This window comes from Schistocerca americana, chromosome 5 (assembly GCF_021461395.2).
Source record: "Schistocerca americana isolate TAMUIC-IGC-003095 chromosome 5, iqSchAmer2.1, whole genome shotgun sequence".
Lineage (NCBI taxonomy): Eukaryota > Metazoa > Arthropoda > Insecta > Orthoptera > Acrididae > Schistocerca > Schistocerca americana.
In genome coordinates this window covers 465660402-465677768 of record NC_060123.1, presented here as the reverse complement: position 1 = coordinate 465677768, position 17367 = coordinate 465660402, and the positions used below count along the sequence as shown (strand labels likewise).

The window sequence follows — 17367 nt, the reverse complement described above, 5'->3', positions numbered from 1 at the left end:
GAGAGCAGCGCGCTTCGTTACAGGATCATTTAGTAATCGCGAAAGCGTTACGGAGATGATAGATAAACTACAGTTGAAGACTCTGCAGGAGAGACGGTCAGTAGCTCAGTACGAGTTTTTGTTGAAGTTTCGAGAACATACCTTAACAGAGGAGTCAGGCAGTATATTGCTCCCTCCTACGTATGTCTCGCGAAGAGACCATGCGAATAAAATCAGGGAGATTAGAGCCCACACAGAGGCATACCCACAATCTTTCTTTCTGCGAAAAATACGAGACTGGAATAGAAGGGAGAACCGATAGAGGTACTCCAAGTACCCTCTGCCACACACCGTCAGGTGGCTTGCGGAGTATGGATGTAGATGTAGAATTTTCTAAAATAAGAAATATTCATATGTTAATGCTTCCCAAAAGTGTTGTTGGATAAGAAGAATTTCGCTCGTGGCACTCACTAAGAGTATGGGGGTCTCTCGCCCCCGCTAAAATCGTTTATCGCGTATTGTTCAAAATTATTTTAATGAGCAGAGGTTGTGACACCCTCATTTATCTGTATCGAGTTCTTGCTCTTTATTGCCATCATCTTGTCCTTCTAAGGGCAAATTATTGTTAGTGTGGTTGCCAGCCCTTCGGGTTTGTTATCTGTTGCCGGCCACGGTGATCTCGCGGTTCTAGGCGCGCAGTCCGGAACCGCGCGACTGCTACGGTCGCAGGTTCGAATCCTGCCTCGGCATGGATGTGTGTGATGTCCTTAGGTTAGTTAGGTTTAAGTAGTTCTACGTTCTAGGGGACTGATGACCACAGCTGTTAAGTCCCATAGTGCTCAGAGCCATTTGAACCATTTTTTTGTTATCTGTTGTAAATAAATTCTGGGAATTGGCATTATTCCCTCGACACTTTATTAATTGCTAAAATTGTTTTTAATTGGTTCATGTGAAATGAAGTCTTGCTCACTGAGCTCTTGCCCACTAAGAGGCTCGTATTAAAGACACGTAAACAAATTTTGAACTCCCTTTAAATTAAATTATTGTGTTCCTATTCGAAAGTTTTATATTGGCGAATTGTTGTTTTTAAATCGTCGCCTTGGTTTGAGTTTAGAGAACCTTTATATTTTCATGTAAATTAAATTGTTTTAATTTCGAAATATTTTATGAATAAATCGTTTTGTGTGCAATAAATGGTGAATGACGATCGAAAACCCTGTAATCCAATTCTCCCACTAAAATCCTTATTGGCGATTGTATCACCATTATACTGTTGAACAGAAAAACCCGGTTACTGACCTCAGAATAAGAATTAAAAGTAAATAAAACAAAGGTGGAAGCAAAAATTTACAGCAGAAGTTACATTGGCAATATACGTAACCTCGAGCCTGCTGACAACATAGCACACGAAGTGAAGAACTTCTGCTGCCGTGGCAGCGTATCAGCTCTCGATGGATGAAGTACGGGGGCTGTAAGGGGAACACTAAACAGGCAAACAGGCAAAGTATGTCTATTGGTATCAACCGTCGGTCTTAAATTGAAGACGAGATTCCTGAGAAAGCACGTCTGAGCCACAGCATTGCATGAAAGTGAATCATGGACTCTGGGAAATCCGGAAAAGAAGAAAATTGAAACGGTTTACATGTAATATTATAGAAGGATGATGAAAGTTAAATGGACAGTTAAGAAAAAAAAATACGGTGTGGTCTCTCTGTTAATCACATTACGAAAAATTTCGTAGCACATGAATTATGTACAGAAAGAAGACAAATAGAAAACTTTCACTGAAATCACCATGTGAGCCAGTTTTATGTTAAATAAGATACTGACTCGACAGATTAAAACTGTGTGTCGGACCGAGACTCGTAGGAGAGCTTCTGTAAAGTTTGGAAGGAAGGAGACGAGGTACTGGCAGAAGTACAACTGTGAGGACGGGGCGTGAGTCGTGCTTGGGTAGCTCAGATGGTAGAGCACTTGCCCATGAAAGGCAAAGGTCCCGAGTTCGAGTCTCGGTCCGGCAAACAGTTTTAATCTGTCAGGAAGTTTCATAACAGCGCACACTCCGCTGCAGAGTGAAAATCTCATTGTGGAAGATACTGGCCCACCATTTTCCATTTTGACACCTTCCGCAACTCCCAACAAAGTAGCTTTTACCTGGCGCAAAGTTTGCAGAGGTTAGATGCTACATGGTCAGCGGAAAATTACGAGGGAGGCTGGCATATATGCAATTATTTCTCTCCACGTGCAATGCTGGTACTACAACACATAACCAAATTCGTCTTTGATGTTAACGCTCCCGTGTGTACGTCTCGTCGTCTTTTTGTCTACTGTCCGAACATCACGTCAGTCGAGGCCACACACACTTGCCAGCTAGTAAAATCTTGATTTTACCTGTGGTCTCTACACTATGGCCATGGGAAACGTCAATACATAAGATCCGGGACTGGTATTGGCCCAGTAGTAGTACAACAGTCAGCTGAAGATCCATTACACAGCGGACAAATATTCTACAACGTGGCAAGTGGATGAAATACTTGCTAAATATTTACTGGAGATGGCAACAACTGCAGAATAAAACACTCGCATTTGTAATTAAATTCCAAATATGGTGAGCTCCGGAACATACTAATGCGACACGTTTTTCCTGTTGTGATCTATTTCTTCTTCTGTGAATCCCTTCACTCTTCATAGAAAGTTGGATTGTGCTAGTAAGATGTTGCCAAAGCTTCATTTATTAAGGCTAAAAAAAAACTACAAGCCGTTTCTACGAGCAGCAATACCGTACTGCTGGCACTACTGGGACCGGTGCAATCTACTGACTGGAACTTTCGCATGTATTTACTTTAGAATACCCATACAATATTTACACTGTGACAACAAATTTCCATAAGCCGTATTCTGTCTCCATAAGCTATATGACGCAGTTGTTACAAGTAGCTAAGCTGTTTCTCTGCTGCTAATACCTTGGAAATCTGGGTATCTACGTTCGCTGGATCTACGATGGACACGTGTTGCTAGGATGTTGGGTTTCAAAACGAATGAAATGAGTATAAGAATTCATATTTACTAGTGGAAAATCACTATAAAATAGGAAAAAACGCAAAATGTTTACAAAACCAAAGTTTGTCGCTGTGTTAACATAGCTAGTCAAGCAGATGACGTTTAGATAATTCTTCATTTACGCTAAGCAAGATTCCTTTGATGATAAATGTCACTGCTCTTGTTGTTCTGCCAAACAGCTGATTCATGTCACGAGATAAAGTTGTAACGAATACTTTAGGTACACATGAACAGTTAGATGGGATCATGTCTGGAGACGTGGACATCGAGAACTTACGGCAACATTTCACTGAGGAATTGCCGCTCATTGTTGAGGCAGTGAAGTGAGACTCCATGTTGTCTGCATAGGAAATCACTGGTGTCTTCTTGAATTTGAGGAAAAGTCCACGTCTGTGGCACTTCAAGACTGTCTTCCCAGTTACTGTGTGTGTCCTCAAAATAGAATATGTAGTACACCTTGTCATAAAACATTAAACAAAGCACGCTCACTTATGACAAGCCTCTTTCATGCTTTTACGTTTGACTTCTGATTCTTTGGACCCATAAGTGCAAATGACGCCGATTCTACAATGAAATGTTGCTTCATCACTAAATATTAAGTGAGGTGAAAGCAGATCGCTTCTGTGTTCACAGAACATGCGAGTTTAGCAACTGCATGTATTTTCATGTTTCTGGATAGGTCGAAATGATCTTTGACTTTATAGTGTAGGTGATAGATTTATTAAATATAAGAGTTACAAGGGATGATGGTGATTAGTGGTGGATGCTGTGCTCGGCCCAGGACTTGGCGTACTTCTTCCTGTATTCTCCAGATGGGTCGTACTTGTCCAGCAACTTCTTCATGAGGTCTGGGTGGCGGCGCGAAATCTCTCCGAAGAAACCTCCGATCTTCTTGTGCTGTGTCTCAGTGCACTTGGCGCAGTCTGTGCGCACTATTTCGGGCAGCACATCTGCAAAGAAAAATACGGTTACAATCGTAGAATTGTGTTGTGCTTCGTGATGGAGGTCTGTTTAGAGTCTGTTGATTGGGGTGAGCAATGAGTAAATTGTTGACATAGTCACTAGGGTCCTCAGACGTCAAACAGAACTACTCTTTCACTTTTCTGCGTCATCTCAACAAGGTTGCCACATAATCACATTACACCTTGTCGTTTGACTTCAGAACTGCAGTAACAAGTCGACGACAAAAGATAAATGGTGCGTCCCAGGCGTTTTAAAACATAGCCACTTGGCTAACTGAGTATACTGAAGAAGAAACTAGACCATTAAAGAAACAATGAGTTTCCAACCACGGAACTACATCTTCTTATGGGCAAACATTAATTCTAGAAAGTAATGGAACATTTCTGAAGCATGGGAGGCCATGTTTTACAGATCAACTCTACTACGAGGAGGTATAAATGTTTAACTACGACAGGATTACGAACATAATTAGAAAATATACTAGGTAATTTCATATAAAGAAACTTTATCGTAAAATGTATCACGTTAATTATGAGCTGTTCTGAAGCATGTGTAGCTCCTATAAATGTTGTGCCTAGGGATATCTTGGCCAGCATTAGCGTTTCCAGTTTAGGCCTACAGATAAATGCTTCACTTTCAGGCAAAGATACGGATAAACAACACTTGTTGGATAGACGTACATAGAAGACGATTACGCTGCGTTATTAAGAGCGTTGTTATGAATATAGCGAGCTCTTTCGCCAAAATCCATTCTCGTTGAAAAAACAGTATTGGTACAACTTCACAAGCGTTAACTTGTCGGAGCTATAGCATTTTTGGGCATACACAGACGTTTACAGACACGAAAGAAAGGAATCATGTAATTATTAACGAAATACCACACACTGCAGTCAAACTGTCACTGAAATTTGTGTTCGAGATTCAGCTTGTTTTAATACGACTTGAAATTTGCGTAACATTTTTTCCTCTCCCTTACTTCTCACTGTCAAGCACTGCAGTCAACTGTTTACGCACGCATCAGTCAGCAACCAAGCAACCATCAGTAGATACACTTAGGACACAATACTCACACTTCGTGGAGGAATGCTAGTTATGAATGCCTTTCCAAATAGGTGGCTGAGTAACCTTATAAATTAGTGGCGAAAGGAGAGAGCGGTCTTCCATTCAACAATTCCCAACTTCCTGGGAGATTAAAAATGTGTATAGAGCCGAGAGATCACATTCTCGCGAAAGTGAGAGCGAGTCGAGGGTCGCGCTTCGATACCTCGTTCGGTATAACTCTTCAGATGTGCTTGGATAGTTCAGTCGGTAGATCAGTTGCTCGCGAAAGGCAAAAGTCGCAATCTGGAGTCCCGGTATCGCAGTTTCATTCTGCCAAGTAGTTTCAGTACCAAAACTGTTCGGTAAGCACGTAGAATTCAGAGGCAGTGGGCTTTGGTATTAATTTTTTCGTTCGTGTATTGCTCAAGTTTTTAATAAAATGCAGGAAGGCATTAAGTCTGAGGGATAAACTGCTAAATACCAATATTTGTGTTAATGATCACCAGATCCAAGACGAGCGATAAATTACAAAGTTTAACAAAAAACCATACGTGTCTGTTGTCGTGGAAGCTAGATTACAGGGCTTGATGTATGAAGAGACTGAATAATGTTCAGGAGGAAATAAGGATAATGTACCCTGGAACTGAGAAGAAAAATTCTGAATTCATTAGTAACTCATTATAGTGTGTCCAAGAACTCAGTAAATTTGTTGCTATTGAAGAATGTTAAGTCTGATTTTTTGTTCATCTTTTACTCTCTTTATCTTACACCTCTCAGTTCTCTTTACCACAAGCCAGACACATTAAGATTAGGGTAAGAGGATTCCCAAGAACGTGACACGGAAGACACTTATTTAAAAGTAAACAGGAAAACAGGACGTTTGCGAGAAACCGGTTCCAAAACGTAAATATGGTTGCAGAGAGCTTCTGACTCAGTGACTGTATGTCAGTAGCCTATATACGTGAGGGTTTGTCGAGGACCATGAGTGCAACAACGATGTAGAAATCTGTATGAAAATTGAAGAAAGAGCATCGTTTCTTAACATTTACGCGGTGGATCACTCTCTCCGTTCAGCAGGCGACCTCTGTATTTCACACCCCATCACGTGACTGCAACTAATTACATCGCGTTACTCGCTAACAGATTGCCGCGGCTGCGTAAAAGCTCTCCGACCGGTTTCGTTTATGCAACTTTGCTGTCTGGAGCAGTGACCTGCAAACCGGTCGCAGCACAGTTTTGGTAATCTGAAGCGCATGAATTCGCACGTTCTCTGGAAACAACGAATTCGCGAGTACATCGATCGCATTAGGTAAAGTGGTTGGTTACAGCCAGCTGCAGTGTGCCCTATTACTTTTGTACTTCATAAACCTAATCTTAATAATCTGTTAGTGCCTCCAGAGAAACTACATTCACTACCTCAGCGTTTATATTTTTCAATTTTCTAGCAGCCAAAATAATCGAGGCGGGGTAGAAACCAAGAATTACAAAACAAATGTTTCTCAGGACATGGAAATTCTGGGGATCCTTTAGCGACATCGATTAATAGACATACGACTAGGTTACTGACATTAAATTCAGCGTTTATGTTAAATAGATAGTCTCTTCACTGTTAGGTGAGCTATCAGCTATTACAGTTTAAATCAGCCAAACAGCGGTTAGCCCGAGTTCAGAGCTCTACGTTCCTCTCAGTATGCAGTTGGTCGCTTATGGGATCGTTTACTATCTCATACTGGAAGTCTTGCACCGTAAACATATAAACACCAACAATAGTATGCCACCGCATACGAATGCCAAATGTATTATTTCCCCAAGAGAAGGGTAATCCGAATTATATGGGGAGCGTTGCAATAAATTATTAGATATAGAACTCTATTGGGTGGCGTCTGGTATAAGAGTTTTATGCTGAAAAGTAATAAAATATTTCCAATAAAATGATTAATGCAAAATAATTCTAAACATCGAGCACGTATGTAAAATCGGATAATTCACGCTCAAAGACAATGTAATTCAAAACGAAATCATCTATTACACTAATACTTTTGAAGAAATACTAGGGCTTCAAATTCATCGATTGGCCCAAAGAGCGCCAGAAAATGTGCTTGAGTCATTAAGTAGGGACCCATACCGGCATTCGCATTACATATACATCCCTCCTTTAACAGCTATCGTAAGGTGTGTAGTGGAGGCTAGACAGAATACCATTTTCCACTGTTGATCGTACATGAGGCGAGGAAAGGAACGGATCAATTAGCGGAGAACAATCGTGGTAATTAATCATTTACTTGAGCTTAACTGAGTACAAAACGTTAGACGACGCAATAGCTCGTGCTGGAAGCACTGCGAGAGTAACTTCGCGGCCTAGCCTACTACATGGAGAATTCCATTGACATAAGCCACTCTAACAAAGGGCAGATTGCTATGGCCCGACGCCTCGGAACGGGCATCTAGGGAACGGCGAATTTGGTCGGCTTATCACGCGATTATGTCGTGAACCGGTATGGGAACTGGTTGCAGGTTGTGAAACTATGGGCAGACCACAAGCTGTCGGGCGTCCACCTTTCATCGCATAACGTTGAGGTCGGAGATTTCCCGTTCTGTAAAATTGGGCAGGAGGCAATCTGTGGCAGATGTGGCGACAGTGCTGGTCCGGTCACAGGTGTTTCGAAGCACACCACTGACCGTTCAACTCCACAGCGGTGACCCGCACGCCTTTTCATGCTGAATCAGCGACATCATCAATTGTGTAGCAATTGGCTCGGGGTTATCAGTATTGGACAGTGGATCAAATGGAAGCGGGTCGCCTGGTCTGATGAATCACATTTCTTGTTACTCCAGGGCGACGGTCATACCCGGATATACCGTCTTCAAATCGAACGTGCATCGCGCCAAGGTCGCCGCCTAGCGCGCTATCAAGGACTTGCACTTGGGTTTTCACAGGATCTGTGGCAACAATCGAAGGCACCATCACAACTGTGGACCACATGAACATTATTGCGAACCACCTGTATCCCTTTATGTTTGATGTCTTTCCCGATGGCGATGGCATCTTCCAGTGGTATAACCATCCACGTCACAAGATCAGAATCATGCTACAGCGGTTTTAGGAGCACGACAGTAAACTCATATTGATTTTTAGTCAGGAAATACATATGAAGTGACGCCAATGGAACACTACTGTGACGCTTCAGGGTGCCAGCTCCACGCCTACAAATCGCCGGACCGTGATTTACAGAAAACACGTGGCCAGTGCGTAGAGATATGGTGTCGTATACCTCCATAGACCCAACAAGGACTCTTAAAATGCATGCCACGCACAATCACTTCCTTATTGCGTTCCAAAGGTGTATCAAAAGGCTGATTGACTAATTTCAATGCGGGTTACAAAATTATGCCTCAGTAGGGTGTCTCCTTGTGAGATTTAAATCTAAATGCAATTTTGAACGGTAATAACAATGAACAACGTGGGCGATAGCGGAGGCCTCGTAATGGCTGACGTGGATTGTTACACTGCCATCACTACAGTCAATAGGCGACCTTGAAGATGTAACAGGTTGGAGTGGAGTTAGCACCATGAGTAGTGTTATCGTTTTAAGTGTAGTGCTCTGGTCAATCAATTAATATTATTCCTTTCAATTAGAGTCAGTGTTTTAGTATTTTGAACTGAATTTTGTTTCTGCGCAGTTTAATGATTGGTTGATGATATACAGGGTGGTAAGAAATAGTCTCGAGAGCTTGTAAGGGTGTTGCAGGGCACGCCGTGCTGAGAAATAATGAGATAATAATTCGATACGCTGCATCGTTTACGAGTTCATTAGCATTGAAGTTAGTCAATGAGGTCAGCCCATCGGTAAATTTAGTGTCAGTTTTTCTCATAGTGTAGATGATAGCGCACGATGTTGCTCAGGCTATGCCTCGGATTCGATCTTTACTACCGTCCTAAGTCCAATTTTTGTATCACTCTCTTCTTCCGTTTCAGGAAACCAAACGAAGCACACCTTTGGCAACACCGTCTCTGGCGGGCGGCTTGGCGGCTTGAATTTCCGCGCGTAACGACCTGGCTAACTAATTTCAATGCTAATGAACTCGGCAACGGCGCAACGTATCGAATTTCCTTCTTAACAGTTATTGCTATGCACTAGCTGCCCTGCAACACTTCTACTAGCTTTTCAGACTGTTTCTGACCGCCCTGTATAATTGAGTACTACAGAGCAATTCAACACATGCCTTAGGGAAGAATTAACGCTTGTGATTGGTAAACAATGTTCCACTTCAACCACTCCAATTGTTTTGTTTTTAGAAATGTAGTAGTAATCAGGGTACAGCGCGACAACAGCGATACAGCGATTTCTGCAGTGGTTATATCTGTCTGAATCTTGTGACGTGTAGCAGAACCTTATTATGTGAAAAAGAATCCACAGCCACCCGAGACTCGAGTTTATGTAAAAAAAAGTAACCTCTGTCTAAACTTTCCGTTATGTTTTTCTTTTAAAACATTTGCTGGAACTAGTTCAGTTTCTTTTACCACTTATTTCTAGGCCTTCTCCTTTCTGCACGGAAAGCAGAAGATGATATCGTTAATCCTTGTACAACTTAGATTAACATGATCCAAAGCTGTATTACTTTTATTCAGTATTGCTAATATTTTCTGTCCTAACATTGTCTTAAATGATTTTCCTGAATTTTAATGAGAAGCGCCAAAAGAAATTGGTTGTTACTATTACGGTGTTGCTACTGATCGGCAGCCACTGCTGTAGCCATAAACACATATTGCAGGATCTATAATGGAAACGATGTTTACTGAAAATTCTTTGTACGGAGTTCGGTCTTTTTAAAAGAAGCATTCCTAAGCAACGCAAATACTGGTATTGATATATGTTTATTTCTTTCCGCGGACACACATCACTCTGTTAGTAATGGAGCAACAGTCACTGACTGTGCTGATTTTTACCGCCACTTCCGCTATCAAGGCAATTCCGCTTTCTCCTCTTGCTAACCACGTGAAACAAATAACGTTAAATTATTCAATAAAGAGGAAGAATTACCCGCGGCCTGCGGTTGTGTTACAGTTAAAGTATTACATGTCGGCAAATGTGCGTGCCTCGGAAAAGTTGACTGGTACAGCAATAAACCAAGATTTCTCTAATTTTATGCTGGGTACCAATAAGTACTATGTATTCTGGGAGAAGAATTGAGTTACTTGAATGGAACTAGAGTATGGGCTCGGAATACAAAGTTCTTGTAATATCAGCCACAGTAGACTGGAATTTCAGACTGACTTATACCTTTATCCCAACCCACATTATTATTTCTAACCAGACTTATTTAAATTCGGGGAAAACTCATATTCCAATCATCATCATTCCATTGGGGTCCCGTTACTGCAATCTGGAGTTACGTGATTACTGAATACAGACTCAATGTATCCACGGCACGGGCCTCATTTTGAGTGTGTGAGCTTATGGTATGGACCAAACCATACTACTGGGTAGCGGAGTGTAGACTACGATGGGGCTCACCCTTGAGCGCCTTCCCGGCGGGTCTGCACGCTGCGTCTCCCTCTTCCAGCAGGCAGCGCACCGCGTCCTGGACTCGCGTTTCATCCGACAGCAGCGCCTTCAGGTCCAGGCTGTCGAACGTGGCCGGGTACTTCTCCTGCAACACAGTACACCACTCGCTGTAACCAGAGGACTCATTGCATGCACAGTAATTCGTATTCATGAACAAAACTAGCGATATCGCCCGTACCCTTCCAAAGGTACCATCCTAGGCATCGCTTTAAACTGTGCCTTGAGAGCCTGATGGGGAATTAGAGCCACTATCTCCCCGAAAACGTTTCTAGCACCTTACCAATGCGCCATCCCATTCTATATATCTGCGAAGTCTTGCTTAATGAGTTCTTGAAGATATATCTACTAAAATTTGTGTTGGTATCTATGCATGCAATAAATGTTGGCTAAGTGTGTACTTAGATTACGGGATTAATATTACATGTAGAAAAGATGAAATTGTCGTTGAAGATCATGTCCCAAATCCTGTCATCAAACTCAGCTACAGCATCAGAAGAAGAAAAGGAAACTTAAAAAATGACAGCTGAATCTGATTGTTGCTACCGTCACTTTTATTTCAGACTAGAACTCTCTTGCTTTACATAACCAAATACTGTACAGGCTGTTAGTGTGACTCTACTTCAAATATAAAAATGGTTCAAATGGCTCTGAGCACTATGGGACTCAACTGCTGTAGTCATCAGTCCCATAGAACTTAGAACTACTTAAACCTAACTAACCTAAGGACATCACACACATCCATGCCCGAGGCAGGATTCGAACCTGCGACCGTAGCAGTCGCACGGTTCCGGACTGCGCGCCTAGAACCGCGAGACCACCGCGGCCGGCATATATAGACCCATCGTAACCAGTTATTAGATTTTAATGTTGCTCTACTTTTTTATTATATACCACGCATTTTGAAGGCTTTGCTCCTTAAGCAGATGCTGGTTCCGAGGTATAGCTGAAGTTGCACTGTTCTTGGGAAACCATCAGTGTCGAATTATATCGGCTTTAAGCTTATCGTTTTCTGTATATATATATATATGAGGCTCACCGACTATTTCACCATTTTCTTCTGTGCGGATGCACAAACAGTGCCGGAATTCTTACGGGAATCGGCAAAATCAGCGAGTAATGAGTACAATGGGCAGGGGCACTGTGAATATAGTGCAGGAAAATCAATTGTGAATGTGGGTCTAACGGGAGGCGTGCCAGAGATACGTCCCTGCAGTCGCACTATCCTCTGTGTCTTCGGTGGCTCAGATGAATAGAGCATCTGCCATGTAAGCAGGAGATCCCAGGTTAGAGTCATGGTCGGGGCACACATTTTCAACTGTCCTCACTGACGTATATCAACGCCTGTACGCAGCTAGGGATTTTCATTTCATTGCAATTATCGCTTTCTTCTGAGAAAGGTTGTGGTGGATTCACAAGACGAAATATTCCCTGTAGTCCTGTGAATCTTTGTTGTCTACCTTTCTCGATAGCGCTGCTTTCGGACTGAACACATTCAGAGTTTACAGCCATTGCCAGAGATCTTACACGCACCTAGCGTTCCTGGTTAATAGAGATACTGTACATTTTCTCGTTGTGAAGATGTTTAATTTTTTCAGATTATTTTACGTAAAAGAGAAGTGTCTTTAGTCTGTTCTTCAATTATGCCATCCATTTAATAAAAACAATAAAGCGTATTATCATTTGAATTCTGAATGTTATTGCATAAACGACTTTGATTGTGATTTGATGTGTTTGCAAAAATAATATGTGCTACAAAAAGAGGACCTATAATAAATAAAACTAAGTGTATTCTATTGAATATGATGTGATTTGAAAGAAGAGGCTTCTTTCTTTAAGGTCGTTATTATTTTTGTGTGTTCGTTGTCAATCGTTTCGTTCAGATGACAGCTCACTGTCGCTTTTGATTTCTGTTTACTTCTGAGCTTTCGAGAATCTAACTTTATGCCTTTTGATTGTGCATGCAAAATGGTCAGTCAGGTGTTCATGGCTGTAATTTTGTGTCCTGCCTGGTGCAGAAGGATTCCAACAGTTCACTTACTGTAATAATTTCGTGAAAGGCATCCATAGGCTCCAATACGCTCTCCCTGTCTGTGTAACATAGAAGGTCTACATCTACATTTATACTCCGCAAGCCACCCAACGGTGTGTGGCGGAGGACATTTTACGTGCCACTGTCATTACCTCCCTTTCCTGTTCCAGTCGCGTATCGTTCGCGGGAAGAACGTGCCGTAAAGCCTCCGTGCGCGCTCAAATCTCTCTAATTTTACATTCGTGATCTCCTCGGGAGGTATAAGAAACCTGGACAGCAAGCTACACCGCGATGCAGAGCGCCTCTCTTGCAGAGTCTGCCACTTGAGTTTGCTAAACATCTCCGTAACGCTACCATGCTTACCAGATAACCCTGTGACGAAACGCACCACTCTTCTTTGGATCTTCTCTATGTCTTCTGTCAACCCAACCTAGTACGGATCCCACACTGATGAGCAATACTCAAGTATATGTCGAACGAGTGTTTTGTAAGCCACCTCCTTTGGTGATGGACTACATTTTCTAAGTACTCTCCGAATGAATCTCAACCTGGCACCCGCCTTACCAACAATTAATTTTATATGATCATTCCACTTCAAATCGTTCCGTACGCATACTTCCAGATATTTTACAGAAGTAACTGCCACCAATGTTTGTTCCGCAACCACGCAATCGTACAATAAAGGATGCTTCTTTGTATGTATTTGCAATACATTACATTTGTCTATGTTAAGGGTCATTTGCCACTCCCTGCTCCAAGTGCCTATCCGCTGCAGATCTTCCTGCATATCGCTGCAATTTTCTAATGCTGCAACTTCTCTGTGTACTACAGCATTATCAGCGAAAAGCCGCATGGAACTTCCGACACAATCTACTAGGCCATTTATATATATTGTGAAAAGCAATGGTCCCATAGGACTCCCCTGTGGCACGCCAGAGGTTACTTTAACGTCTGTAGACAAATATCCTGAAATTTATACACTCAAGCGTTTATTAAGTTTTACCTTATTTACTAATTGTATATGGTAGTATAATGAGTTACATTTGGACGACAGACTGATGTTGACCTCACATTTCTTCGGGATCCTTGGTATCCGGTACCAGATGGGACCATATAATGTAATACTATCGCATGGTATGGGACTAATAAATGGAATACTATCGCGTGGTACGATGCTATTAAAGGTTCGTTCTGTCGACAGTTGCAGATGCAGCTATTACGGCGTGACTCCTGTCTGCCAGTCGGCGAAACCGCGACCTGCGCCACTGGTGACGCAACGGCCCGCTGGACCGCTCTCACTCTCGGAGGCAGCGCTCCCTCCCGACCCACAACACGCGTACGTCTGCGTGTGTGGCCGCCTGCCGCCGCACCGCTGACCCACACTCACTTGCTGTTTTCCATCGCCAAGTACGGCTATCTGGTTTGCATACAGAGTATCTCTGGAACTAGTGTACTTCTGGTATCCGGTAATCACTACTTCGCATGGAGATACAACTAATCTTCACTGTAACGCTATTTGCTTCTCCCATTTCTATCCCAACCAATCATGTTTTACTTATTTCTGTGATCATATGCATTATCCCTTTTTCTCGACACATACAGATCGTACACGACCGAATGACATGCCCTCAGAAAGGCTTCTTAACCGACTTCTGACTCTGAGCACCAGTTTTGCGGTAAACCTTAATTTGTGGAAAATTTCAACATAAAAGAGACTTTTAACTGTGACAGGCAGCTGCATACTTATATTTTGCGAATGTAACTAATCAAGAATAAGAGATTCCCTTTTCATATTACGTTATCGCAAATACCATTTAATTTGTTTTAAAGTGTTTATTAACTGGATTATTTGTATACAGCATTGTCATAGATAATAACCGTGACTATTGCGGTAGTCCATTATCTCTGCCCGTAGTAAAAGTTTACTTTTCTAAATGAATATACTGTCCAAAACAATAAACATATTTATCATTGTCGCCTTGATTTGTTATTTACCTATTTCTGCTACGGCATCACCTTATTATTGTAATTGCAAATGTTAGTTGAGTTACAGTTATAGGTTATGTGACCCTAGTGACACTCGATAATCTCTGCCCATCGTACAAGCCGGGAAACAACATTCCGGATGCAAAAGCGGACCTTTTGGCACATATCTACAAGGATGTGTCATAAATTTATGATTATTATTTCACGTCGTTCGGTTCATTTTTAAAGATTTTTCTCTTCATTTTCACTACTACCCTTATCCCGACAAACACATCGAATACTGTTATTATTTAAGACTATAAAAGTAAGAAAGTTTCTCACGGGTCCCTTGGTTGTGTATAAAACTGAATAATCAATTTTCACTAGAGGTACTCGGATCGTTGCCCTGTGTTTCACAACCGTTTGGTAGTATTTTAAGATTATATTTTTCCTGTCCTATTTAAAAAATGGCTCTGAGCACTATGGGACTCAACTGCTGAGGTCATTAGTCCCCTAGAACTTAGAACTAGTTAAACCTAACTAACCTAAGGACATCACAAACATCCATGCCCGAGGCAGGATTCGAACCTGCGACCGTAGCAGTCTTGCGGTTCCAGACTGCAGCGCCTTTAACCGCACGGCCACTTCGGCCGGCTGTCCTTTTTAAGGTAACTAGTTTGATGAAGACATTGCCCTCCCTCACGAACCATGTACCTATCCACAAAATGGGACGAGGTGGGGGGTAGAGGGGGGCAGAGAGGAAAGTCGCGTGTGTGTGCCTCTACCATGCAGAGACGGTACGTGCAACCACAATGTAGAGATATTTGTAGGGAGGCCGGACTAACATATGGCTCCTGTAATAGTACAGCAACGTTTTCAGTAGTTGTAGGAACAACAGTCTGGATGACTGATATAGTCTTGTGGCGTTGATATGTTGGTACTGCCATGGACTAAAAACAAGGGGCATCTAGAGCCATTATATTTACCGAAAAATGCAGCTTTAGTGTAAGGGTTATTGATGATGGTGCCCTCTTTGCTAAAATACTGTGTACGTAAAATAATTCTCAATTCTAAATGCCGGATGAGGACAGCCGAGCTGGTTGTCGTCATTAAGAAAAACAAATCTGTTGTCCTGCAGGACGAAACGTGGAATTTCAGAGTCCTTAAACGTAGAGGCTTCCCGAGGGAAGAGGCGTGGAGAGGTACGTCAGTCTTCGTACTGAATGACACAACAACAAATTATGTCTTTGCTTACGTCATCTTAGACCGGAAGGAATATGTATAGATAATAGAACAGCAGCAACAAGTGCATTTACGGGAACCGCAAAACTAGGTATTACAGCTAGTTCTGAAATCACATTGCATACCAGGGAATGTGAATGAACTAAAGCCAAAAATCTAAGAAATATGAAGCGACAAGTTTTTAATGAAGGTGTAAAATTTAAATCAAGAGAGAAATCTACATGAATATGGAAGCAATTCTGGAAACCATGTTGGGAAGGACGCTGCCAATTTCACAGAGTGAATAAAAGAAAGCTGTCTTAGGACATACTCAACTACTGGGTGGTTATAATTAAACTGCAGCTTCTCACGGTCCTGTGTGGGTTGTAATAATAGTATGGTAGCGAGACCTGGTAATTATGCTAATGCGTTGATGTGGAACCGACTTATGCTGGAAAAAATTAGTTTTCATTTTGGCCACAAGGTGCAAACTAGCCTTGTAAAACATCTCGTCGACGTTTCCGGAGCTCGTATTGAACAAATAGCTTCAGCAGCGGTTAATAATAAAACCAACATTATAGCTTTCTCACTTGTTTAACTTTTTCTCACCATGTCCTGTTCCAAATCTATTACAAATGGAAACATTTCTATACGTCTTTCTTGCATTCACAGCCCGAGATTTGCAGCTGGTGGCCAAAATTGGAAACCATTCTTTTTCCAACGTAAATGGGTTCCACTTTAAAGCAGTAGGATGTGTACCAAGTGTCGGTGCCGTATGATAATCACAGCCGACACTGGGCCTCTGTGAGTACCTGCAGTTTAATTGTAACCAGCTGGTAGGTTTTCAACAAGACAGCTGAAGTTAGGAATGTTTATAAACTTGAAGTCATATATTCCGCATTGAAACTGCGGCAGTCTAAGAAAGTATAAACTGAGAATCTGAAATATTTGGGACCCACGTACAGAACATCATTATACGAGAACGGCAGCATGGAGCGTCTGACCTTACCCACCAGGCTACTTGTAAACTTACTTGAAAACAAATGTCCTACAGCAGTTCCTATGTGATGCGCCCGAAGTACGTTTTCTACCTGCAAGCATTGTGGACAACTGTGAATGAATAATTGTGGGTGCTTATTGAAGACTGTGTTTATTGGAAGACTGTGCACTAGAAACGCGGTGTGGCCCTTGCGACGAGAACTGATGCTTACCTCGGCGGCCGCGACGAGCGCCACGGAGGCGCAGAGGAGTAGAGCTACGTGACACTTCATGCTGGTGGTGTCGGTGCTGTGAGCTACCTGTTGTCGACTGTGCCGCAGTGACGGGTGGCGCGGCTTATATGCTGGCCTGGCGTGGCCTGGAGTGGCGGCGTATCGCGCTGGGGCTGCCAGAGGAGGGAGCGGGGAGCGCACCCGACACCACAGCCTCACTGATTCACCGCGGGCCACGGCCGGCTACCACCTCCACCACCACTGCCGGTGTTCCACATTGATTACAAGCCACGACCTAGTCTCCTCAAACACTCCCCACTGCCTCACCCAA

General features: G+C 42.5%; 1 protein-coding gene across 1 annotated transcript; it reads right to left on the bottom strand.

Annotated features, from left to right (window-relative positions):
• Window positions 1-3754: 3754 nt before the first annotated feature.
• On the bottom strand, window positions 3755-17096 carry LOC124616438 (allergen Tha p 1-like). Its single transcript, XM_047144746.1, has 3 exons — window positions 17037-17096; window positions 10560-10695; window positions 3755-3989 (listed from the first exon to the last, which is right to left on the bottom strand). The coding sequence occupies exons 1-3, from the start codon at window positions 17094-17096 to the stop codon at window positions 3793-3795; spliced, it is 393 nt and encodes a 130-aa protein (XP_047000702.1). The 3' UTR covers window positions 3755-3792.
• Window positions 17097-17367: the final 271 nt, after the last annotated feature.